Source organism: Salvelinus sp. IW2-2015, linkage group LG31 (assembly GCF_002910315.2).
Source record: "Salvelinus sp. IW2-2015 linkage group LG31, ASM291031v2, whole genome shotgun sequence".
Classification (NCBI taxonomy): Eukaryota; Metazoa; Chordata; class Actinopteri; order Salmoniformes; family Salmonidae; genus Salvelinus; species Salvelinus sp. IW2-2015.
In genome coordinates, this window is record NC_036870.1 from 10691603 (window position 1) to 10718284 (window position 26682).

Here is a 26682-nt window from a genome sequence, read left to right on the forward strand (position 1 = left end):
CCCACGGGGTGAGATCTTGCATGGAGCCCCAGATCGAGGGAGATTATCAGTGGTCTTGTATGTCTTCCATTTCCTAATAATTGCTCCCACAGTTGATTTCTTCAAACCAAGCTGCTTACCTATTGCAGATTCAGTCTTCCAGGCTGGTGCAGGTCTACTATTTTGTTTTTCTGGTGTCCTTTGACAGCTCTTTGGTCTTGGCCATAGTGGAGTTTGGAGTGTGACTGTTTGAGGTTGTGGACAGGTGTCTTTTATACTGATAACAAGTTCAAACAGGTGCCATTAATACAGGTAACGAGTGGAGGACAGAGGAGCCTCTTAAAGAAGAAGTTACAGGTCTGTGAGAGCCAGAAATCTTGCTTGTTTGTAGGTGACCAAATACTTATTTTCACCATAATTTGCAAATAAATTCATTAAAATCCTACAATGTGATTTTCTGGATTTTTTTTTTCTCATTTTGTCTGTCATAGTTGAAGTGTACCTATGATGAAAATTACAGGCCTCTCTCATTTTTTAAGTGGGAGAACTTGCAATTGGTGGCTGACTAAATACTTTTTTGCCCCACTGTATGTATGTGTGTGTATGTATGTACAGTTGAAGTCGAAGTTTACATACATCTTAGCCAAATACATTTAAACTCAGTTTTTCACAATTCCTGACATTTAATCCTAGTAAAAATTCCCTGTCTTATGTCAGTTAGGATCACCACGTGATTTTTAGAATGTGAAATGTCAGAATAACAGTGGAGAGAATGATTTATGTCAGCTTTATTTCTTTCATCACATTCCTAGTGGGTCAGAAGTTTACATACACTCATTAGTATTTGGTCAAACGTTTCGGATAGCCTTCCACAAGCTTCTCACAATAAGTTCGGTGAATTTGGCCCATTTCCCTGACAGAGCTGGTGTAACTGAGTCAGGTTTGTAGGCCTCATTGCTCGACACGCTTTTTCAGTTCTGCCTACAAATCTTCTATAGGATTGAGGTCAGGGCTTTGTGATGGCCACTCCAATACCTTGACTTTGTTGTCCTTAAGCCATAACTTTGGAAGTATGCTTAGGGTCATTGTCCATTTGGAAGACCCATTTGCGACCAAGCTTTAACTTCCGACTGATGTCTTGAGATGTTGCTTCAATATATCCACATAATTTACCTGCCTCATGATGCCATCATTTTGTGAAGTGCACCAGTCTCTCCTGCAGCAAAGCACCCCACAACATGATGGTGCTTCACGGTTGGGATGTGTGCTTCGGCTTGCAAGCTTCCCCCTTTTCCTCCAAACAACATAACGATGGTATTATGGCCAAACAGTTCTATTTTTGTTTCATCAGACCAGAGGACATTTCTCCAAAAGTACGATCTTTGTCCTCATGTACAATTGCAAACTGTAATCTGGCTTTTTTTATGGTGGTTTTGGAGCAGTGGCTTCTTCCTTGCTGAGCGGCCTTTCAGGTATGTCGATATAGGACTCGTTTTACTGTGGATATAGATACTTTTGTACCCGTTCCTCCAGCATCTTCACAAGGTCCTTTGCTGTTGTTCTGGATTGATTTGCACTTTTCGCACCAGAATACGTTCATCTGTAGGAGACAGAACGCGTCTCCTTCCTGAGCGGTATGACGGCTGCGTGGTCCCATGTTGTTTATACTTTGTACTATTGTTTGTACAGATGAACATGGTACCTTCAGGCGTTTGAAATTGCTCCCAAGGATGAACCAGACTTGTGGAGGTCTTGGTGGATTTCCTTTGATTTTCCCATTATTTATGTATGTTATATAAAAAATTCTTCAAGCTCTGTCAAGTTGGTTGTTGATCATTGCTAGACAGCCATTTTCAAGTTTTGCCATAGATTTTCAAGCCGAAGTTTAAGTCAAAACTGTAACTAGGCCACTCAGGAACATTCAATGTCATCTTGGTAAGCAGTACTGTGTTTTAGGTTATTGTCCTGTTGAAAGGTGAATTTGTCTCCCAGTGTTTGTTGGAAAACGGACTGAACCAGATTTTTCTATTTGAATTTTGCCTTTGCTTAGCTCTTCGGTTTATTTTTATCATAAACTCCCTAGTCCTTGGCGATGACAAACATACTCATAACATGATGCAGCCATCACCATTCTTGAAAGTACTGTGTGAAAAGTGGTACTCAGAGATGTGTTGGATTTGCCCCAAACATAACGCTTTCTATTCAGGACATAAAGTTAATTTCTTTGCCACATTTTTTGCAGTCTTACTTTAGTGCCTTTTTGCAAACAGGATGCATGTTTTGGAATCTTTTTATTCTGTACAMGCTTCTTTCTTTTCACTRTGTCAATTAGTTTAGTATTGTGGAGTAACTACAATTGARAGTGTTGTAGATCCCATCCTCAGTTTTCTCCTATCACAGCCATTCAACTCTGTAACTGTTTTAAAGTCATCATTGGCCTCATGGTGAAATCCCTGAGCGTTTTCCTTCCTCTCTGGCAACTGAGTTAGGAAGGACGCCTGTATCTTTTTAGTGCGTGGGTGTATGAATGCACCATCCAAATTGTAATTAATAACTTCACCATGCTCAAAGGGATATTCAATGCCTGCTTTTTAAAATGTTTACCCATCTACCAATAGGTGCCCTTTTTTGCGAGGCATTGGAAAAACTCCCTGGTCTTTGTGGTTGAATCTGTGTTTGAAATTCACTGCTCGACTGATGGACCTTACTGATAATTATACGTGTGGGGTACAGAGATGAGGCAGTCATACAAAAACCATGTTAAGTTGCATAACATACGTTGCGTGTTTATGTTACTTCTTATTCAAATGTTTACTCCTGAACTTATTTAGGCTTGACATAACAATTCCACTTTGACATTATGCGGTATTGTGTGTAGGCCAGAGACCAAAAAATCAAAAATGTAATCTATTTTAAATTCAGGCTGTAACACAACAAAATGTGGAAAATGAAAGGGGTGTGGATACTTTCTGAAGGCACTGTACTTCTTCAATTGCTAGTCAGTAAAACCCATTGCACTTAAAGAGAAGTTACAGTATTTTCAGAGCCCTAAAACAATTTATGTTATTTCCTCTTTCTGCTGGATTTTAGTYTTACACTCGTAACCTCTGGAAAGGTACAACACTGAGGTGATTTTGCTAACACTAAGCTACATGCTTATTTCAAGTTATACACTTAATCATAAAGCATACCTTCAGGCTGAAGTGTTACCATTTATTGTTCCTGTATCCTGTAGTCAATGCAAGAAAGTGTTTTTAGATTATTATACGCTCTGGTCTGTGTAAGACAGAGGCTCAGTTTTTCCTGGGAGTAAATTTTGCCTGTGGAGTTCTGGGTGCCGAGCGAAGACAATGGAGGGATTCAACAGCTGGAGGGGGAGGTTTTCTCTTTAACCCTGGGCCTTTGGCGTCGGGTTGATAAGCAGCTCTGGATTAGTTTGACCTCTTTACCCTCTCTCCCCTGTCATCCTACCAGCTGTGTATGTGTTTTTGTGTTGGGTTATTTTGGGGGTTTGTCCATCTATTGCAGYGCTCGTTTGTGATTTTGTGTTTGTCTGTGTTTGTGTTATAGCTGTGAAAGACAGTGTCCTTGTGTGTCTCATTTATTTTTATTTTTTTATCAGTATGTTTTCCAACATGTTCAGATTTGGATTAGAAGATGTCCACCGTTTTATGATTCAATACCTTTTCTATTTCTGGTGGAGTATAGTGCAGATATTTTTTTTGTGTGTGGTTTCAGATTGAACAGACCTTCAATTACCTGGATATACAAGGGATCACTAGTAACAAGCCCACTCAGGTAAGATAGTCCTGGCTTTAAACATGAAACAACCTCTGTTCAAGCCAAACATGTTACAGACTGTGTCAGTTGTCACTGTTGCGCCCCCTACAGTTGTTGTTGAAGTATGACCGAGGCCAGCTGTCCCTGAAGCTTGGCTCTGTGGAGGATGTGGATGAGGTGGTGGCCCACATTGGGACCTGTCTACACAGGATCTGTCCAGGCCTGTCCCCAGTGTAGGTCCCCTCTGTCCCTCTCTCTTTGTTAATGGTAGCTAGCGAACTTCCGTACATTGCAGTGTTCTGTACACTTGACCTTATTTTAGTCCCCATAAAATGTCATATTTCCAGGTATTTTAAAAATGGCGGAGGGGGAAGCGAAAGCTACTGAGTGATAGTGAAAGGGGAGATATGTCGTGTGGGGAAATGGCTTTTTCACACGATTTGTCCAACTTATCACCTCTAAAATGTAAATAAAACACTATAAAGAGTTTATATAATGTCTCATTACTACATCCCTCTTTGAAGGTTTGTGTCGAATTTGAATAGGSGTTGTAGGGYGGGCGCTAAAGTTGTCGTCACAAGTAAACCGCTGCTGTCACGGCTTTTAAGCATCCTGATGGCTCGCAATGATGACGCGAAAAATGTAACGATTGATTGAATGAACTATTGATGAACTCCCGAGTAATTAACTTTAATCTCATCGATTAACATCACCATGTCTTTCTTTGTTTTATCTGCGTGAGAAGCGTACCTGGTGGAAAGAGGCTGTACGGCACACAATGAGTTGCATCATGCGTGCTGTACGTTACGTTGTGACACGTAACGATGTAATACCTGCATCAGAGGGGTCAATTTTTTTTTTCATGTTTTCTCGATACTATTAGTCCATTACATGTCAATCAACGCTTGAATGAAAAGTAGTTCACACCCCGGATTTTGATGCCAACACGGTCGCTACAGTCCCATTTTTAGTTTTCGTTGCAGCCTCGTTTGAATGCCGCGGTTACTCAAAATGTGTACGGAACAGTATTAGTTACCAGTGCTTTCTTTATTGTCAGTTCTTTATTCTTTCACTCATCCAGGCACATGTATTAGCGACTGACTCGTTCACTCACTTGTGTACTCGTTCACTCACTTGTGTACTCGTTCACTCACTTGTGTACTCGTTCACTCACTTGTGTACTRGTTCAGTCGGTCARTCCCTCTCACTTTACTCATGTCCGACATGATAAAGTGACAGTGTGTGCTTTGTCCTTTTGGGATGACACGATAGTGACCGAAGATGACCTGGTAAAGTGACAGTTTGTGGTGTGTCCCCTGCACTGTGAAAGGAAGGCGATGAAGAAGTTGACCCTGATGCCTCCTGAGAGGACGGCCGCCCTACAGTCTCTCTGGGAGGACCAGGCCACCACAGACCTAGGGCCATGTGGTGACGTTATAATAAAGAGCTTATTACACACAAAAAAAWTATAACAGAAATCCCATCTATAACATAGTTGACTTTCTGTCTTCATCTCTCTCATTCTCTCGTAGGTGGTTTCTCCCACATGTACTGGTGTCTCTGCGACCAGCTGGGTCTGCCATTCAGAGKMGAGGTGCAGTGGGTTAGTATACACAAATGTAGTCTCCTTCCATTTCAGTTAATATTGCTAATTTGATTATAATGTAGCAGGGGTAGTTCATAAAGCTACAGTAGCTTGAATTTCCTTTCGTGTAGACCGGAAACTTTAGCTCAGATGCCTAACATGGTCTTTCTTTAAATATTTTGACCTGGATTTACATCGTGTCAGTTACTTTAGCTATATCAACTCTACTTTTGCCATTGTTTGAATCATTCCAACCTTGGGTTCTCCATCTTGCCCAACAGGATGTGGACACAATCTATCAAACCCAGGACACCAGAGAACTGAACCTGCAGGATTTCGTACATRTAGAGAACAGGTACCTTCACGTTTCCTTTTTTCACAGCTGCCATATTTCTAAATTGTGTGAACAATAGTGTCTTTATACCATTCTATTTTTGATAATCCAATGCTATTTCCTTCTTCTTCAGAGATGTGGTGGCCATCATTCTGGTCCTYGAGTATAACCAATGGTTTACTAAGCTCTCCTCAAAGGACTACAAACTGGTACATTTCATTCTGAACCATACTGGTGACAAAATGTTCCATTTTATGTTACACTTGTGAAGGGAAGAAATATTTGTAATCTTACAGTTCAACTGAGATGCATGAATTGGAGAAGCAGGCATGCCACTGGTGGAGAAAGGTGGATGAGTTAGATGAAAAGTGTAGGAACTTAAAACCTGTACTGTGGGTATAATGCATTGAAACAGTTCTTTATTAAATAACTTCCACTGTGCTCCAGGAGTGACCGAACACTCTTTGTAAAGGGCACACTGGCCGCAGCAGGAAGAGGACAGCTGTGTGTGTGTGTTCTGGTGGTGGCAGGGAGAGAGGAGGCATGAGGATGAGATGTCAACAAGCGCTTTATTAGTCAGGGATGGTGTGACTGCTGCTGATACTTAGTCATAGGAGGTGTGTGTGTGTTTGCTCAAGCACTGTGTGTGTTTATGCGTTTACAGGTTTGACTTTTTTTTGCACAGTAAGTTATGCATCTGTGTTTACACAAGCCTGAGCTTGCTGCTTTTCACACTAAAGTGTTTGCTTGCAGTCCACAGATGTGTGTGAACAAATTCTGCGAGTTGTGGCCCGCTCCAGTCGCTTAGAGGAGCTGGTTTTAGAGAATGCAGGTCTCAGAAGGTGAGCACTAAGCACTGGTAATAGGTTAGACTGGCTTTATCTTATCCACCACACACACCCAGATGAGGGTGCACACACACACACACACACACACACACATACACACACACACACACACACACACACACACACACAGTTTCATAATGAATTATGCTCTCGACCGCAGCTACATTCCATACATGCTGTCCAGTGTGAAATTAAGGGAGCAAGCTCGCGCGGTAGTTAAACACATGACTCTGACTATTATCAGAAATGCACTTCCTGTTGAAAATCCTGCGGTAACTTGAGTAGAGCTGTGGAAAAAATATATACCAAAACACCCTTCAGCCCAATTGAAAAAGGGTGTATCAGGTGCTCGACTGAGAGACCCCAAAACATTCCTTACCCCAGGATACTACTGGTGACWATCCAGCAGAATAAAGAAAAAGGAGCACTCTGTTGCTGCGTAAATCTGATAGATTTTTTGACGGGACAAACAAGGCTTTCAATAGGCTCTGAGGTAGGGGATTCATGCCGAAATGTAAGCGTATTTGTTTGTCCTGTCAATAAATCAATCACATTTATTTATAAAGCCCTTCTTACATCAGCTGATGTCACAAAGTGCTGTACAGAAACRCAGCCTGAAACCCCAAACAGCAAGCAATGCAGGTGTAGAAGCACGGTGGCTAGGAAAAACTCCCTAGAAAGGCCAGAACCTAGGAAGAAACCTAGAGAGGAACCAGGCTATGAGGGCTGTCTACTGGCCACCCCAAATCGATCAGATTTACGCAGCAACAAAGTGCTCCTTTTTCTTTTCTGCTGAATAGTTACCAGTTGAAGTATTTTTGAGAGCTGTGTCTTTTCTTGATATTTTCACAGTGATTTTGCACAGAAGTTAGCCAACGCTCTGACCTGCAACCCTGCCTCTGTACTTCACACCCTCGACCTCACAAACAACTCCCTGGAGGACAAGGGTACAACAAACTCCCTGCTTTCAAAAATATATATTTAAAGATTTTCAGTGATATTCAATGATACAGGATACTGCACTAATCTAGAATTCTAGCTTCTAGTATTCTGTCCTACATTGGCATGGATCGTATCAATGGCAAAATGTGCGTCTCAAAGCTTCAAGTTCATGAGAGGTTATACGTTTGTTCATAAGTATGTGATGCATTTTTTTTTCTAGGTGTATCTGCTCTCAGTGCACAGCTAGCCAAACTCCCAATGGGTCTCAAGCATTTGAACCTCTCAAACACCTCCATATCACAGAAAGGTATTGTAAATTCATGACCAATTTACTTGCCAACTGTCATGTGTGATGTCACTTCCTCTGAACTTCCTGTGTTTGTGTGGTTAGGGGTTAACAGTCTTGCCCAGGCGCTGAGTGCCAACCCTGCTGTCCCCACTACCCTCACACACTTGGACCTCTGTGGGAATTCACTCCGAGGAGACGACCTCCCAGTATGTACCTCTCCTMGTAGAAGTTGKTAGGCACAGATCAAGGATCAGCTAACCCTCCACAAAGCCTAACCTTAATCAAGGGAGGGAGTGCAAAATTMATCTTAGATCGCTGTTGTATTGGCAGCAACATCAAACACTTAAACGTTCTGTCCTGGCTTTCATATGTTTCACACAGGCCACAGAAATAGTGTGAAATAAGATTTTAAATATTAACTGAAATCCATAGATCTAATTCCCCCTTCATTGTACTCCGTGTTTTCTGTTGTTCTCCATAATTTCTCTGACTCTTTTCACAGAATCTGTACAATTTCCTMGGTCAACCTAACAGTCTAGCAATTCTGGACCTGTCCAACAGCGACTGCTGTCTGGACCAAGTGAGTGAACCCTCATCRAATGCTAAGACAAATTCACACTGCTATCGCTAGGCAATGATTGGACTTTAACCCTCTTTATGGGCACATTATACAGCTATTCTTAACCTAACCAATAATCGACATTAACTAGATTAGTATAATTGTAATAATATGCAATGAAAGTGAACATATCATGTCTGGACATCATGTGAGCACTGTTTTATAAGTAGCATGCCGTCTGCTTTTGATATCGCTATTATTAAATCGGGAAATAACATCATTTGAATTAGCTTTTTATACAGTTATATTTGTGGAGCTTGTCGTTATAGTTGTTGCTAAGCAAATGGCCAGTCCCTTTCATAAGATATTATCTTTAGCTCTCTAGACTGAGATGTCACTTTGCTGGCCTATGTTATTCAAATGCTCAACTCCTGTCTTCAAGGTCTGCACMTCACTTCTACGAGGTTCTCTCAAGCACCTCTCAGTYCTCAACATGTCTAAGAGCGTTTTCTCTAGCAGGTGATCCATACAACAACAAAAGCACTTGCTTATGCTCAATAGTTGTGGCTCAATAGTTTCTGTTGATTTCTATGTCTGTGTCCTGTACCGCTCAAAGTATCTGAGTGAGTACTCCTGATAACTCCAGAAGGCATAACTAATGTGCTGGTTTTCTTTTAAAACCCACAGGAGAAGTAAAGATGTGCCGCATTCCTTCAAGCAGTTCTTTGGCACTGCCCTGGCTCTGAGAAGTGTCAACCTGTCTGGAACCAAACTCCCCCTGGAGGCGCTCAAGTGAGCTTGCAGTGTACTCCATTCATGGCATTTGCTCCAATTAACTGTATTAAACCTAGAATGAAAATATGATGTAGAAAACTGGAGAATATTCCTGTAGAAAATGTACAGTACCAGTCAAAAGTTTGCACACACCTACTAGTTCTTTATTTGTACTATTTTCTACATTATAGAATAAGACTAAAGACATCAAAACTATGAAATAAGACATATGGAATCATGTAGTAACCAAAGAAATGTTAAACAAATCAAAATATATTTMWTATGAGATTCTTCAAAGTAGCCACCCTTTGCCTTGACGACAGCTTTGCACACTCTTGGCATTCTCCTAACCAGCTTTATGAGGTAGTCACCTGGAATGCATTTCAATTAACAGGTGTGCCTTGTTAGGGGTGGTATACAGAAGATAGCCCTATTTGGTAAAAGACCAAGTCCATATTATGGCAAGAACAGCTCAAATAAGAAAGGAGAAACGACAGTCCATCATTACTTTAAGACATGAAGGTCAGTCAATACGGAACATTTCAAGAACTTTGAAAGTTTCTTCAAGTGCAGCAGCAACAACCATCAGGCGCTATGATGAAACTGGCTTTCATGACGACCGCTACAGGATAGGAAGACCCAGAGTTACCTCTGCTGCAGAGGATAGGTTTATTAGTTACCAGCCTCAGAAATTGCAGCCCAAATTAATGCTTCACAGAGATCAAGTAACAGACAAATCTCAACATCAACTGTTCAGAGGAGACTGCAGCAATTTGACCATAAAGGCCTGATTCACACAGATAAAGGACACCAATAAGAAGAAGAGGGTCAAGAAACTTGGGCCAAGAAACACGAGCAATGGACGTTAAGCTGGTGGAAATCTGTCCTTTGGTCTGATGAGTCCAAATTTGAGATTTTTGGTTACAACCGCCGTGTCTTTGTGAGACGCAGAGTAGGTGAACGGATGATCTCCTCCATGCTTCACGATGGGAACCACACATGCGGAGGRGTGGCGGTGCTTTGGTGGTGACACTGTCTGTGATTTATTTAAAATTCAAGGCACACTTAACCAGCATGGCTAGCACAGCATTCTGAAGAGATACYCCATCCCATCTGGTTTGCACTTAGTGGGACTATTATTTGTTTTTCAACAGGACAATGACCCAACACACCTCCAGGCTGTGTAAGGGTTATTTGACCAAGAAGGAGAGTGACGGAGGGCCACATCAGATGACCTGGCCTCCACAATCACCCAACCTCAACCCAATTGAGATGGTTTGGGATGAGTTGGACCGCTGAGTGTAGGAAAAGCATCCAACAAGTGCTCAGCAACTTCTTCAAGACTGTTGGAAAGGCATTCCAGGTGAAGRTGGTTGAGAGAATGCCAGGAGTGTGCAAAGCTGTCATCAAGGCAAAGGGTGCCTTTATATTTTGATTTGTTAAACACTTTTTTTGGTTATTTCATTGTTTTGATGTCTTCACTATTCTACAATGTAGAAAATAGTAAAAAATAAAGAAAAACCCTTGATTGAGTAAGTGTGTCTAAACTTCAGACTGGTACTGTACATATCTATAAATGGTGATGTATATTTTAGACAGGATGTCATAGTTGTTCAGTAATTATTTTTGTTGTTGCTTCATTTAAAAAAATAATTAAGTAGTTATAGAATCATTACTTAAAGATGCTGTGAACAAGAAAGCAATATAACCACACCAACTCTGTCCTGCCTGCATACTTCAGTCTGCTTTGTTCATTTAACTGAATAGAAAAGAAGCTTAATGACTGTCTTTCGCCTCAGGGCACTTTTACTAGGTCTTGGCTGRAATCCTAATCTAAGTGAAGTGTCACTGGATATCAGCAGCTGTGAGGTAAGAGACTGAACTACTGCCTAGATCCTGGCATTTCTCTCTGAGGGAGAAATTAAAAGGGAAMTCTACTCTGAAATACAATTCTAAAATATGATGTCTTGACACCCCTTTATTATTTGGGCTGATGTTCTGAATATACTGATTTGAATTACTTAGCTTGACTTATGTACCGTGAATGGCAATCAAATAAATCACCAAAATACATGTATGGATATTATCCTGGATTGCAATTGCTATCCTTTCTCTAAATGTTTTGTTTTTGGTTTTATTTCTCCCTTTTACTTCAGCTAAGATCTGGAGGTGCTCAGATTCTGGAGGGCTGCATAGCTGAGATTCCCAACATCTCCAGGCTGGACATCTCAGACAACGGTGAGGRCCGAGTAGACACTGTTTTTACAGTGATTTTGAACATTGTATACCTTGATTTTGACTTGATGTTGTGTTTATATTTTATGCTCAGGTTTGGATTCAGACCTGACCACTCTCTTAGTGTGGCTGGCTAGAAATCGCTCCATCCGCCACCTCTCACTGGGCAAGAACTTCAATAACATCAAGTCCAAGTACGGGTCTTACTTACCTTGTAATTAGAAAAAATGTAAATTAACCATATCCTCCTGTTTGTATCCTCCTCTCTGTCTGGAATGTAATGAAGTGTGCATGTCTTTCCACAGAAATTTGTCTCAAGTCTTGGACAACCTGGTGCACATGATACAGGAGGAGGAATCGGTGAGTCGYCACTTAGCCATAACAGCTTTGCATAAACAAAATGTGTCTAACCATTCATTACCATTGTTCAACTAACCTGTTTGTCACGTAGCCCCTGACGTCCCTRTCCCTGGCCGACTCCAAGCTCAAGGGGGATCTGTCCATCGTACTGAACGCGCTGGGCAGCAACACCAGCCTGACCCGGGTGGACATCAGCGGCAACGGCATGGGAGACATGGGGGCCAAGATGCTGGCCAAGGCCCTGCAGATCAACACCAAGCTCAGGTAAGAGGTCAAGGCTCAAGAAGATGCCCACTAGGGTCAACTGCTCATGTTTCAATATTGTTTAATATTGATTCTGCTGTGTTCTACTGCTCTTTATTGTCATGTGTTTGTACAGGACGGTTATGTGGGACAAAAACAATGTCAGCCTACAAGGCCTCCAGGATGTGGCATCTGCTTTAGAAAAGTATGTATCTGTGTGTGTCACAATTCATTCTATTCATACTCTTCTTCACATGGATATTTTGGTTAGGATATGTGAGTAGGCATACACTTAGCTACATGTGTCTCTTTCAGGAACCAGACCATCCGCTTCATGCCTATCCCCATCATCGATGCTGCCCAGGCACTCAAGGCCAACCCTGAGAAAACAGAGGATGCCCTACTAAAGGTTAAAAGTTCACATTTGGCTGCATGGTAGATATTAACTGATGACAGAATTTGAGATCAATTCTCACTGATAACAAATGCAAAAATTGTCACATTTCCTGTATAAACTTTTTTATTTTTTATTTATCTCTACAGATGGAGCGGTATCTACTAAGGAACCACGAGACTCGGAAATACCTCCAAGAGCAAGCTTACCGTCTCCAGCAAGGCATTGTCATGACCACCACACAGCAGGTGACCCGTCTGTTTAAATGTTTGATCTGTAACTTTAATTTTCATGTATCGGCACTTGTTTGGATAAATGTTTCCACTGGAGAAATGAAAGTTGCATACAGTGTCTTCGGAAAGTATTCAGACCCCTTGACTTTTTACACATTGTGTTACGTGACAGCCTTATTCTAAAATGMATGAAATTGTTTTTTTCCCCTCGTCAATCTACACACAATACCCCATAATGATGAGCAGAAACAGGTTTAAATATTTTTGCAAAAATAAAAAATAAATATCACATTTACATAAGTATTCTGACCCTTTACTCAGTACCTTGTTGAGCACCTTTGGCAGTGATTACAACATAGAGTCTTCTTGGGTATGACACTACAAGCTTGGCACAACTGTATTTGGGGAGTTTCTCCCATTCTTCTCTGCAGAGCCTCTCAAGCTCTGTCACGTTGGATGGGGAGCTTTGCTGCACAGCTATTTTCAGGTCTCTCCAGAGATTTTCYATCGTGTRCAAGTCCGGYCTCTGGATGTGTCGCTCAAGGACATTCAGAGACTTGTCCCGAAGCCACTCCTGCGTTGTGTGCTTAGGGTCGTTGTCCTGTTGGAAGGTGAACCTTCGCCTCAGTCTAAGGTCCTGAGCGCTCTGGAGCAGATTTTCATCAAGGATCTCTCTGTACTTTGCTCCGTTTATCTTTGCCTCGGTCCTGACTCCCAGTCCCTGCCGCTGAAAAACATCCCCACAGCATGATGCTGCCACCACCATGCTTCACCATAGGGATGGTGCCAGGTTTCCTCCAGACGTGACGCTTGGCATTCAGGCCAAAGAGTTCAATCTTAGTTTCATCAGACCAAAGAATCTTGTTTCTCATGATCTGAGTGTTCTTAAGGTGCCTTTTGGCAAACTCCAAGCGGGCTGTCATCTGCCTTTTTTCTGAGGATTGGCTTCCGTCTGGCAACTCTACCATAAAGGCCTGATTGGTGGAGTGCGCAGAAATGGTTGTCCATCTGGAAGGTTCTCCCATCTCCACAGAGGAATTCTAGAGCTCTCAGTGACCATGTTCTTGATCACCTCCCTGACCAAAGTACCRTTCCCCAGATCTGTGCTTCGATGCAATCCTGTCTCGGATAACATTCCTTCGATATCATGGCTTGGTTTTTGTTCTGACATGCAATGTCAGCTGTGGGACCTTATATAGACGTGTGTGCCTTTGTAAATTCAATTCATTGAACATAATTTGTAACAGGTGGACTCATCCTTGATCATCTCAAGGATGATCAATGGAAACAGGATGCACATGAGCTCAATTTCGAGTCTCTCAGCCAAGGGGCTGAATACTTATGTAAAGAAGGTATTTCAGTATTTTAACTCAATTTGCAAAAATTCTCAACCTGTTTTTGAGTTGTCATTAATGGGTATTATGTGTAGATTTCGGATATTTTTTATTTAATTGAATCCATTTTAGAATAAGGCTGTAATGTAACAAAATGTGGAAAAAGTCAAGGGCTCAATACTTTCCGGAGGCTCTGTACCACATCTTTTAAGTGTTGAATGACCATAAACCATTACATGACCTCTCCCATTGAATGGTGAATGACCGCTCAATGTCTTCTGATACCTCTGACCCTTCCTGCCTTCTGCTGCTCAGATGATGGACAGGATCTGTGTAAAGGTGCAGGACCACCTAAACTCCCTGAGGTATACGGAGACCGATGTCGTCCAGGAGGACATGAAGGTGGCCAAGAACCTCATGAAGGACGCCAGGAACTCCAAAAGAGTGAGCTGAGAACCACACATATTGTTCTCATAGAACCGCTGGAACAAATTAACTTAGAAAAGATAGACTGTGGATGTCAAACTCTGCGCTAGGGAGAAAAAAAAAAAAGTGATCAACATTAACCTCAAATTATACATGGGACTTCCTGGTTAAATAACATTTTGAAAAACATGAATACAGAAAGGGAAAACCTCCAACTCAAATGGTTAGATGAGAAAAGAGCACAGTCTAATCTTTTCTCCAATTCTTTCCTCTTCCCTGTTTTCTCTTTCTCTGTCTGTCCCTCCTTCCATACCCTGCTCATCTATCTAGCTATTGCCCAACCTGTACCACCTGAGGGGATCTCCTAGTGGCATGGGCGGCCCCCCTGACATGGGCAGCCCCATTCAGGACAAGCTGGAGTCCATGGCTGGAGAGATAGCCAGGGTCATGGATGAGCAGCTACAGGTACACAACAGTCAACACAGCAGTAAATGCATGATGTATTTACTGTATTTTAACAGTATTTTTCGAACCAGATATGTTTAATGTTGATTTACCTCTGTGAATAACATGGTCTAGTGTTTCTCAACTCCAGTCCTCGAAGTTGGATGTTTTTGCTTTCGTCTCGCACAAGCACACCTGATTTAAACGGKTCATGAGCTTGATGATTATTCATTGAGTAGTTGAATCCGGTGTGCTTGGACTTGAACAAAACTGTGCAAGTTGAAAAAACTGCCCTAGTCCTTAAAGCAACTGTGAATTTGAATAACAAGACAACATAAGAAGCTAGTGCAATGCTCTTGCCTACCACTCTTTCTCTCGCTCTTTGGTCCAGACGTTGTTACAATCTATGGTTGACACCGCTGAGGGCCTCTGTCCCCACGTGATGAAGAGGAGCAACCTGCATCAGGAGCTGATGAAGGCCGGTGCAGGCAAGATGACCGTCCCCCATAGCTTCATCACCACCACGTTACTGGAGCAGTCAGGAGTCGACATCCTCAACAAGATCAGGTAATCACCGCACGGGCCTGGTCAAGACGGGCCTGGTCAAGACGGGCCTGGTCAAGACGGGCCTGGTCAAGATAACTAGCTGACGTTCTCATCCAGAGTGACTTACAACAAGTGCATTCAACTAAGGAAAGGAAAACAACGACAAAACAAAAGTATCTCCAAAAACAAAGTTCAAAGATTCATTCTGGGGTCTGGTCCAATGAGAGTCCTGCTGATCCCGGACTACGCAATGCCTGCTTGGTGCCTGTCACAAGTGACCTTCAACAGTCGGACTTTTGAGACCTAATCAGTAAATTCTTTCAAATGTAGATGTTATCAGTTGATCATGTGAATTCAAACTGAATCGTTCATTGTGATCTGCTCTGTGTATGATGTCCTAGACCTAGTGAAATAATTTATTATGATTAGGTCACATAGCCTCAGCTGCTAACCGTGCAGTGTACGTAAACTTCAGTCTCAGAAAACGACTGTAACATATATATGCAGCCCGGTTTTGATACAGTTCAGATAGTAGAGAGGTAGTCTTTGGCTCATGTTCTCCTCTCTGTCACACAGTGAAGTGAAGCTCAGTGTGGCGTCCTTCCTCTCAGACCGTATCGTGGATGAGATCTTGGAATCTCTGTCCCGTTCCCAAAACACTCTGGTCAGTACTGTATACTACAACAGACTCTTTCACTCTATATTTGTCTTTCACTCACACACACAAACAATAATGCATTTTTGCTTCAATTGCTTGTAATGCCGATTTAGAGCACTTCTACACCACATTAAAAAAACAAATACTGGTGAAGGAACACTGCCACTATATGCCTTTTCCTCCCTTCCCACACCAGGCAGAACACCTGACCAGGAAAGCGCAGCCTCTTCTCCACCAGGAGCCCAAAGAGACAGAGGTGCTGGATGAGACGGTCCTCCAGCCTGAGGCCCAGACCCAGGAGCAGAGGCAGCAGCCTGCTGAAAGTCTGGAGGAGATTGACACCTGTGTGGTAACTAAGACTAGTCCCTTCTGCTATGAGGGTTATGATTTGGGTTTGTGGTCCCGATCTGCTGTACTGAAGCATAACTCACTGGCTGACTGTTTTTTTCTTGACTGTGTTTGTGACCTGCAGATGACACCCAAGTCCAAGAGGAAGAGCATTCTCTGCAGGATGCTGCGGCCTGTCTCTGTGGCCTTTGGTGAGTTGATGTTCTACATCCCGGGTACAGTAGATCTGGTCAAATAGATTTAAACTACAATACAGTAGTAATGTAGTATTTCAGCCTCTTGGAATGAGAGMGGTTTTGGTTTTACCTCGTCTATTGATGGTTGTTCTTGTCCATCAGAAATGGAGTTTGACTTGGACAAGGCCCTGGAAGAAGTGCCTATACACGAGGAAGACTCGCCCCCTCCTCCCCTATCGGACAWGATGCCGACGTACTTTGGCGAGCTGCCCACTATGGAGGCCCGGAAGCTAGAGCACCACACCAAGCTCCGTCCCAAACCAAAAAAGAGGACCAAACCTAGCCGAGCACCAGTAAGGCCTTCCACTCTTTCTGCCATCTTTCTCTATTTCTACATCTAGCTACTATACTCTATGATATTGAGTATGTCATGACGTAGACCTACATATTTTTTGGGTGTTTTCAGCGGGATTCAATCTGCACCTCTCCACCACCAGAAGAAGTGGAGCAGAACCGCCTCCTGGGAAAAGTGGATGAGGGTGTTGATGAATTCTTTTACAAGAAAATCACCCAACTTAGTTTTAAGTGAGTSCTAATTCCTTTTATGGTGAACTCTTTCCAAAAAGTAAATGGAATTACTTGACGTTTAGAATAAATTACTCTAGTTTCCACAAGATTTAAATCACAAGCATGCAGCAGTAAGCTATGTCTAACTACGTACAATGTCTAACTACCTACAGGTAAATGCCTGGAGGTAGGGTCGCCACGAACCACCAGAAGAGCTTCAGTGCGCGTTGGCATAGATTCTACAAGTGTATCAAATTGTATTTGTCATATGCGCAGAATACAACAAGTGTAGACTTTACTGTGAAACGCTTACTGACAAGCCCTTAACCAACAGTGCAGTTCAAGAAGAAGAAAATATTTACCAGATGACTAAAAGTAATAATAAAAGTAACACAATAACAAGGCTATATACAGGGGGTACCGGTACTGAGTCAGTGTGCGGGGTACAGGCTAGTTGAGGTAATCTGTACATGTAGGTGGGGGCGAAGTGACTATGCATAGGTAACAAACAGCGAGTGTACAAAATTGTCCGGTGGCGATTTTATGAATTGTTAAGCAGTCTTATGGCTTAGGGGTAGACGCTGTTGAGGAGCCTTTTGGTCCTAGACTTGGCACTCCGGTACCGCTTGTCGTGCGGTAGCAGAGAAAATAGTCTATAACTTGGGTGACTGGAGTCTCTGACAATTTTATGGGCTTTCCCCTGACACCGCCTATTATATAGGTCCTGGATGGCAGGAAGCTTGGCCCCAGTGATGTARTGGGCCYTTCGCACTACCCTGTGTTGCGCCTTACGGTCAGATGCCGAGCAGTTGCCATACCAGGCGGTGATGGAACCGGTCAGGATACTCTCGATGGTGCAGCTGTAGAACCTTTTGAGGATCTGAGGACCCATGCCAAATKTTTTACAATCTCCTGAGGGGTAAAAGGTTTTGTCATGCCCTCTTCACGACTGTSTTGGTATGTTTGGACCATGATAGTTCGTTGGTGATGTGGACACCAAGGAACTTAACTCTCGACCCGCTCCACTACAGCCCTGTCGATGTTAATGGGGGCCTGTTCAGCTCGCCATTTCCTGTAGTCCACAATCAGCTCCTTAGTCTTGCTCACATTCAGAGAGAGGTTGTTGTCCTGGCACCACACTGCCAGTTCTCTGACCTCCTCCCTATAGGCCGTCTCATCGTTGTCGGTGATCAGGCCTACCACTGTTGTGTTTTCAGCAAACTTAATGATGGCYTTGGAGTCGTGTTTGGCCACGCAGTCATGGGTGAACAGGGAATACAGGAGGGGACTAAGTACAAACCCCTGAGGGGCCCCAGTGTTAAGGATCAGCGTGGCAGACGTGTTGTTGCCTACACGTACCACCTGGGGGTGGCCKGTCAGGAAGTCCAGGATCCAGGACTTCCTGACGGGCATCCGGGAGGATGCTGTTGAATGAGCCATGACCAGCCTTTCAAAGCACTTCATGACTACCGTGAGTGCCACGGGCGGTAATCATTTAGGCAGGTTTCCTTCGCTTCCTTGGGTACAGAGACTATGCTGGTCTGCTTGAAATATGTACGTATTACAGAKTCGTTCAGGGAGCGGTTGAAAATGTCAGTGAAGACACTTGACAGTTGGTCCGCGCATGCTTTGAGTACGCGTCCTGGTAATCTGTCTGGCCCCCCAGCGGCTTTGTGAATGTTGACCTGTTTAAAGGTTTTGTTCACATCAGCTACCAAGAGCGTTATCACACAGTCATCCAGAACAGCTGGTGCTCTCGTACATGCTTCAGTGTTGCTTGCCTCGAAGCAAGCATAAAAGGCATTTATTTAGCTCGACTGGTAGGCTCGCGTCACTGGGCAGCTCCCATCTGGGTTTCCCTTTGTAGTCCGTAATAGTTTTCAAGCCCTGCCACATCCGACGAGCATCAGAGCCGGTGTAGTAGGATTCAATCTTAATCTGTATTGACGCTTTGCTTGTTTGATGGTTCATCTGAGGGCATAGCGGGATTTCTTATAAGCATCCGGATTAGTCTCCCGCTCATTGAAAGTGGCAGCTCCAGCCTTTAGCTCAATGCGGATGTTGCCTGTAATCCATGGCTTCTGGTTGGGATAGGTATGTACAGTCACTCTGGGGACGACGTCATCAATGCACTTATTGATGAAGCCGATGACTGAGGTTTATTCCTCAATGCCATTGTATGAATCCCAGAACATATTCCAGTCTGTGCTAGCAAAACAGTCCTGTAGTGTAGCATCCGCATCATCTGACCTCTTCCGTATTGAGCGAGTCACTGGTACTTCCTGCTTTAGTTTTTGCTTGTAAGCAGGAATCAGGAGGATATAATTATGGTCAGATTCGCCAAATGGAGGGTGGGGGAGAGCTTTGTATGCATTTTTTCCCTGGTTGCACATGTGACWTGCTGGTAAAAATTTGGTAAAACTGATTTAAGTTTGCCTGCATTAAAGTCCCCGGCCACTAGGAGCGCTGCTTCTGGGTGAGCATTTTCTTCTTTGCTTATGGRCTTATAGAGTGGGTTGAGAGCGGTCTTAGTGCCAGCTTCGTTTTGTGGTGGTAAATAGACGGCTACAAATAATACAGATGAGAACTCTCTTGGTAGATAGTGTGGTCTACAGCTTATCATAAGGTACTCTACCTCAGGTGAGCCATACCTCGAGACTTCTTTAATATTAGACATCGGGCACCGACTGTTATTGACAAAAAGACACACACCCCCACCCCTCGTCTTACCAGAGGTAGCGTCTCTGTTCTGCCGTGGCATTGAAAATCCCGCTAGCTCTATGTTGTCCAGCCACGTCTCGGTGAAACATAAGATGTGACAGTTTTTAAAGTCCCATTGGTAGGATAATCTTGATRGTAGGTTTGGAACTCTATTGGAGGGAGGCGACACCATTCTTACGAGAAATTCCATAAGTTGGTGTTTTGTTGATGGTGGTGCAAAACCCGGTCTCAGGRGCCGCTCCAGAATCTCCCATAAGTGTTTAATTGGGTTGAAATCTGATGACTCAGACAAACACACTTACAGACAKCCTTTAAACCCCCTATGCTCCTTTGAGACCCCTCTTTCAAAGTCACTGAGAGCTCTTCTAGCCATGGTAGCCAAAATAATGGGCAATTGGGCCCAAAGCATGATGGGGATAATAATTGCTTAATTATCTCAGGAACCACACCTGTATGGAAGCATCTGCTTTTAATTTATTTAATTCCCTTTTATTTTTGCTGTTACATGTACCTTCATTCACGTATTTATAAGTTGTTAATTATAGAAGTTGTGAGTCTGTACTGTACAACAAAATCATTCTCTAACATTTCCAGACGACCCACCCTGAGGGGCTCCCCCAACATCCAGGAGGGTTCGGAGAAGAAACGGGAATCCCGGAAAAGCGGCTTCCTTAACCTCATCAAGTCTCGCACCTCCAAGTCCGAGAAGAGCCATGGAGCAGCCGCCATCACCACCCCGGCTTCTGCGACCGTCAGCACTGTGACAGAGGTGCCCCTGTCCCCCAAGGCTCCGTTGCGGGACCACTCGGAAATATCCCCTGACCGCTCAGAAAAGCCGCCAACCCATGAACCCACTGCGGAACAGCACTCGGAGAGTGACAGTAAGGGGGGTGGCTGGCACTTTGGGGTCAGCATGGACCTCCTGGCAGAGATGAGAAAAATGCATGAGAAAATGGCCACCCATAAGGTGGGTAAACTGACCAGTTTTTGCAGCTTTTGACTGCTAAATCTATGAGCCAGTAGAACCCATTAGCATCACTGAACTACTGAATAATTACTTTCTTACAGAGTAACACACAACCTCCTCTGAAAAAGTTTTTTAAAGTTGAATGTACACTGTATTTGCTGTCTTCAACCTTCGATCTGCAATCATTTGTAAGCCTATAGATCATCGTGAGTGGATAACTCTGTGAAGGTGTTGCTCTATAGTGGCTCTATATGGAACATCCATGTCTCTGCATGGTTCAGACTGTTGAATACGGTCATGCACGAGTGCCCTCGTAGAGCCATGCAGCGGAAAACACAATGGTGCCTATAAAAGCAGGTCAAAGGTCAAACTGAAGACATTGTCCATACTGAAAAGATGTTTGTTTGTTCTTTTGACAGTCTGACTCATCTTCCTCTTCAGACAAGGCAGATGGTAAACAAGGTGAGTTGGCCTCTATATCCCAATCAGATAATTATATGTTTTATTCCATTTAGTGATATTTAATCTTTGTGTACACAAAGATGTCTCAACTCAATTATGCCACAACGTCTGTCTCGCCGTTCATCTTGCCAGCTGCCATGTGGTGCAATCAAATTAACAAAATGTTGAATTACATTACACTGCTAGATAACACTTTGTTTAGACAGTCCCTTGMAAAAGCTCAATGAACCATCCACACGTTTGCTGTGCATTCTGTTTCTAAGAAGTGTCCGATATGGGTCTTCTTTGTTATGTCTCGCTCTGTAGGAAAGCCYGAGAGTCAAACATCGTCGATATCGCCCAGGTCTAAGCCCACCAGTGTTACACCCAGACTCCCAGCACCCCCGGGCACCAAGCCCCACCTGGGACCTCTGAGCCCTCGCACCAGCAGCAGCCACAGCCCAGGTAGGCATATGAATAAGTATACTTTACTGATAGTGATATGGAGATGGGAAATAAGGCCATCAGAATCAAAAATGGATCAAGAAGAAGATTACTTTGTTTAWTGTGATTTTTGTCTTAATTTGTCCTGTTGTCTGTAACCACTCTTTATTTGTTAATTAATTCACCCTCAGATGACACCCCTGACTCCCCTCTTGGAAACGTATCCCCAAAAGGACCACTGCCCGCCCCTCGCCTGAAGAGYYCGCCGTCAGACTGTGAGAGGGAGGGGGAGACTAGCCCCATTAATGGTAGGTGTATGTAWCTATTACCCGTGTACCCTCCACCCAGAAGAACTGTCTTAGGTACAGCTCACGACAGTCTAAAATGTTGATATTGAGAGTAGAGGAATAATCAAAGCTATTTTGCTTCACGTAAAGACAAAGGCATTAATTTCAATTAACTGAGAACATAGTATGTTATACAAATTGTCACTGTGAGTTTGGTAGAATTGAAGCATAAAAGGATATTTCACCCTCAGTATGAAAATGTATCCACTGACTACTGTAAGTCCCTCTGGATAAAAGTGTCTGCTAAATTACTGAAATGTAATCTCTCTCTCTATGTCAGTTGAACTCACAGGAGACTCTAGCCCATTTGACTTAGACCATGAGACGGACAGGTCTGTTATTGGCGGGAGACAGTGGTCCTCCCTGAAGAGTTCCACTTCTGTGGTACAGGAAGTAGAGGGWCGAGAGCGCACCAAGTCCCTCCCTGCATCTGGTTAGACTAATTACCTTCTCTCCTTCAGGTCTTTTTTTAACTTAAGACATGTACAGTGTTGTAGTGTAGTTTTGCATCTAGCAACAACTAATGGCAGTAATGTAAGTTTTGGCAGATCCAATTGTGGCCGTACCTTTTGAATAACATGCAATTCTCAGTAATAGTAGTTGTTTGGGTTTCTCCAGGAGCTCTTGTTGTTGGTTTATTAGTACTCACACAACTGTGACGTGTTTGTAGTATCAGTAGTACCAGTGGTTATGGTTACCAGTTGTAGCTTCCTCGTTGTTTAGTACCATATCAGCTCACACCGCTGTCTTGTGTCACTGTCCTTGCAGAGAGACCTTCGTCCATGGTGGACGCTGCCCACTGCCAAAGCCCTGGGGTGTTTGATGAAGACAACAACACGAAGGAAGACTTCTCTCCTCCCCCTGACACAGACCAAAGACAGGACCTTATGCCTGACAGCATAGAGGAGGAGGAGGAGGAAGAAGAGGACACCATCAATGACATCGTCCCAGTGTAGAGAGAAAAGATACATCTAGTTTCTCCATACTTTTCTCAAAGTGTTCCATGGAGTGTCCAAGTGCACACTTRGGGAGAATTGTGGAGAATCGTAATGCAGACAAATAGCAAAGAACAAAAAAAGCTTATGGACAACCTTACAAATATCGTATTCTTAACAAAGACCATTGATTGYKTWAMRCAATCAACCAATAAGCAGTGTTGTGTTCCTATGTCTAATATGCATAWAATGTATATTTGTCAATATCTATTAAAACACTGAAAGAGATATATGGATGTGTTTAAAAATATGTATGAGATTTACATTGTACCATGGGCAAATTGATCAAGTAAACCTTATTAATGACAGGCATAATAACTTTGATATATCATGATTTATATGYAATACATTTATTGCGGGGCTTGGTGATTGTTTCCAGTGTTAGGTTTATTGGCTCAATTGATTTATGCTGAAAATACACAAACTAATTTTTCAGMTTTTTTGCAATGTATTGTAACAAAATCCTTTACATGTAACATCAAGTTTGTGTATAATCCTGTATTTGTATATTTGTAACAATAAAAAATATTTCTACTGGCATACTGCCATGTATGATCTATTTTGCCTTCATATAGACCTAATTCATAAAAGGTATGTGTTTTGCATAGGCTTACCCTTGCGTGACAGTTTGTTAACCGTGCAAATATCTCTCGGTCAACATAACATTTTATCAATATATTCGCCTGTAATTACCCCCCCCAAAAAACAAAATGTTACCTTAGCATTTTTTTATACCCTCTCCCTGGCCTTTGTACTAGCTAACCTTAGGCCTCTGTTGATCAGAAACAAGGATGGTTTTGTGCTATGTACCGGATTGTAACTACTACTCCGATAAACATTTATAGATTTGGGCTACTACATGATACTCAAATGTTCCCTATAATGAGGTTGCTACAACCTAGCCTATGGATGAAGTTTACAACGTCGACACAGGTCGATTAGAAKTATTTMAAATGACAGACCGTGACTCATGGATAGACAGTGACACATTCAATACCGCCTTGCACACTCTTGCCTGATCTAGGGTGTAATCATTAGTCCAACAGTTGCAAACCAGAGTTTCTATTGGGCAAATCCAGGTATGTTATCCCAGTTTTGTTCCATTTACTTCCGTWTAAGAAACTTTTTCAAKAGAATCGGAATCACACACAAACAGTCCACTTTCAAAGCCACATACAAACAGCTCGTTGTATTCCTTCTCATATCTACGCGCTCTCCTCCTCTCACCTTTTCCCTTCGATTGTGGACTTCAATGCAAAACCCATCAGCTGTATGTGACCAGGTGAAAAAACCTTTCCAATCCAAATCATATCATAACCGCTACACACAGCCTACATCCTTGTCACCATATTAACTAAAGTAACATCATAGCTAGTAGAACTAACGCGTTAGTAAACCAGCTACAATCATGCAGTACAGTGTACAGTCAGCAAGCAGTTTAGCATCTACACCGGCAGACCCCGGTGGCAATAAATTAGTAAAACCAAAAGCTTACCTTGACTTGGAAGAGTTCCAGTGTTGGATAGTCATAGCCAGCTAGSTAACATATWATCCCTCTATTTGAGCCAGGTGTTTGAGTAGGCTAAACTAGCAAGCTGCATTTGCTAGGTAAGTAAGGGAAATTACMAAATATACTGAAGCTCGCCCTTTCTCTATCTGTTGCTCCTATTTCATTTTTTAAAGAAATGAATTTGTTCAAAACTGTTCAACTATTGTCTTTCTCTCTCTTTGCATCGCCCACTCACCACATTTTATGCACTGCAGTCCTAGTGAGCTGTAGCTTATCCTTTCAGTACTAGACTAATTCTGTAATCCTTTGATTGGGTGGACAAGTCAGTTCATGTTGCAAGAGCTCTGATAGTTTAGAGGATGTTCTCCGGAAGTTGTCATTYTTACTGTGTTAAGTCTATTAAAACRTCTCTAGGATAGGGGGCAGCATTTTCACGTTTGGATGAAAAGCATACCCAAATTCAACTGCCAGCTACTCATCCCCAGAAGATCAGATATGCATAGTGTTAGTAGATTTGGATAGAAAACACTCTGAAGTTTCTAAAACTGTTTGAATCATGTCTGTGAGTATAACATAACTTATTTATCAGGCAAAACCCCGAGGACAAACCATTCAGATTATTTTTTTTTGAGGTCACTCTCTTTTCAATGAGATTTCATTGGGAAACCAGATTTCTAAGGGACCTGCTTTCAGTTCKTACCGCTTCCACTGGATGTCAACAGTCTTGATAAATTGGTTGAGGTTATTCCTTTGTGTAATGAAGAAGTACGGCCATCTTGAACGAGAGTCACATGAAGTGTCCTGTTATATAGAAGCATGTGACCAGAAAGCTAGCTATAGTTGGTTTTAATCGTGTATTGAACACAGATCATCCCGTCTTCAATTGTATCGATTATTAACGTTAAAAAATACCTAAAGTTGTATTACAAAAGTAGTTTGAAATTTTTTGGCAAAGTTTACAGGTAAACTTTGAGATATTTTGTAGTCACGTTTGAGCAAGTTGGAACCGGTGTTTTTCTGGATCGAACGCGCCAAATAAATGGACATTTAGGATATATATCGACGGAATTAATCGAACAAAAGGACCATTTGTGATGTTTATGGGACATATTGGAGTGCCAACAACAGAAGCTCGTCAAAMGTAAGGCATGAATTATATTTTTATTTCTGCGTTTTGTGTCTCGCCTGCAGMGTTGAAATATGCGTCTCTGTCTTTGTTTACTATTGTGCTATCCTCAGATAATAGCATTGTTTGCTTTCGCCGAAAAGCCTATTTAAATTCTGACATGTTGGCTGGATTCACAACCAGTGTAGCTTTAATTTGGTATCTTTCATGTGTGATTTAATGAAAGTTAGATTTTTATAGTAATTTTCATAGTAATTAATTTGAATTTGGCGCTCTGCATTGTCTCTGGCTTTTTCCCAAGTGAGACAGTAGCGACCCTCAGATTTTTGGATATAAATATGAACCTTACCGAACAAAACATACATGTATTGTGTAACATGAAGTCCTATGAGTGTCATCTGATGAAGATCATCAAAGGTTAGTGATACATTTTATCTCTATTTCTGCTTTTTGTTACTCCTCTCTTTGGCTGGAAAAATGGCTGTGTTTTTCTGTGGCTATGTACTGACCTAACATAATCGTTTGGTGTGCTTTCGCCGTAAATCCTTTTTGAAATRAGACATGTTGGCTGGATTCACAACAAGTGTAGCTTTAATTTGGTGTCTTTCATGTGTGATTTCYTGAAAGTTTGATTTTTATAGTAACATATTTTAATTTGGCGCTCTGCATTTTTACTGGCTTTTGGCCAAGTGGGACGTTAGCGTCCCACATATCCTAGAGAAGTTTTAAAGGATGTGAGAACCATGAACCTCTTAGATTTTGTAATGAAGTCAATGTACCTAGAGGAGGACGAAAGCTAGCTGTTCTCRGGCTACAACATGGTGCTAACCTACAGAGTGCTGTTGAGGCTACTSTAGACCRTCATTACAAAACAGTGTGTTTTAATAAATGATTTGGTGACGTGAATYTATTTTGTATAGTTTTATCTAAAAAGGATAACTTTTTAAATGTTTATCTATTTAAATGTTTTATGAAATTAACTGAGGAGGATGGTCCTCCCCTTCCTCCTCTGAGGAGCCTTCACTGTTGCACACCTACTTGAGCAAGTTGGTCTCCCTCGTTTGTGTTTGGTGGAGT

General features: G+C 42.4%; 1 protein-coding gene across 3 annotated transcripts in view; it reads left to right on the plus strand.

The window, feature by feature from the left end:
* The window catches only part of LOC111955947 (F-actin-uncapping protein LRRC16A), a 40199-nt gene extending 16690 nt beyond the window's left edge, over positions 1–23509 (plus strand). The window contains exons 5-39 of one of the 3 annotated variants that reach the window (XM_070436310.1): positions 3718–3777; positions 3871–3992; positions 5090–5187; positions 5292–5362; positions 5626–5699; positions 5812–5887; positions 6432–6520; positions 7379–7473; positions 7689–7775; positions 7860–7963; positions 8260–8337; positions 8759–8835; positions 9004–9108; positions 10890–10959; positions 11247–11328; positions 11420–11519; positions 11631–11685; positions 11777–11949; positions 12065–12133; positions 12244–12337; positions 12472–12570; positions 14205–14333; positions 14646–14780; positions 15151–15326; positions 15882–15969; positions 16160–16312; positions 16436–16502; positions 16650–16840; positions 16954–17072; positions 20370–20742; positions 21162–21204; positions 21511–21648; positions 21819–21935; positions 22255–22407; positions 22743–23509. In XM_070436310.1, coding sequence (XP_070292411.1) covers positions 3718–3777; positions 3871–3992; positions 5090–5187; positions 5292–5362; positions 5626–5699; positions 5812–5887; positions 6432–6520; positions 7379–7473; positions 7689–7775; positions 7860–7963; positions 8260–8337; positions 8759–8835; positions 9004–9108; positions 10890–10959; positions 11247–11328; positions 11420–11519; positions 11631–11685; positions 11777–11949; positions 12065–12133; positions 12244–12337; positions 12472–12570; positions 14205–14333; positions 14646–14780; positions 15151–15326; positions 15882–15969; positions 16160–16312; positions 16436–16502; positions 16650–16840; positions 16954–17072; positions 20370–20742; positions 21162–21204; positions 21511–21648; positions 21819–21935; positions 22255–22407; positions 22743–22930 — 3948 coding nt within the window. In that variant the 3' untranslated portion in view covers positions 22931–23509. Of the gene's footprint in view, positions 1–3717; positions 3778–3870; positions 3993–5089; positions 5188–5291; positions 5363–5625; positions 5700–5811; positions 5888–6431; positions 6521–7378; positions 7474–7688; positions 7776–7859; positions 7964–8259; positions 8338–8758; positions 8836–9003; positions 9109–10889; positions 10960–11246; positions 11329–11419; positions 11520–11630; positions 11686–11776; positions 11950–12064; positions 12134–12243; positions 12338–12471; positions 12571–14204; positions 14334–14645; positions 14781–15150; positions 15327–15881; positions 15970–16159; positions 16313–16435; positions 16503–16649; positions 16841–16953; positions 17073–20369; positions 20743–21161; positions 21205–21510; positions 21649–21818; positions 21936–22254; positions 22408–22742 lie in introns of those variants that run through there. The other 2 variants (XM_070436311.1, XM_070436312.1) reach the window with 2 other exon arrangements.
* Positions 23510–26682: the final 3173 nt, after the last annotated feature.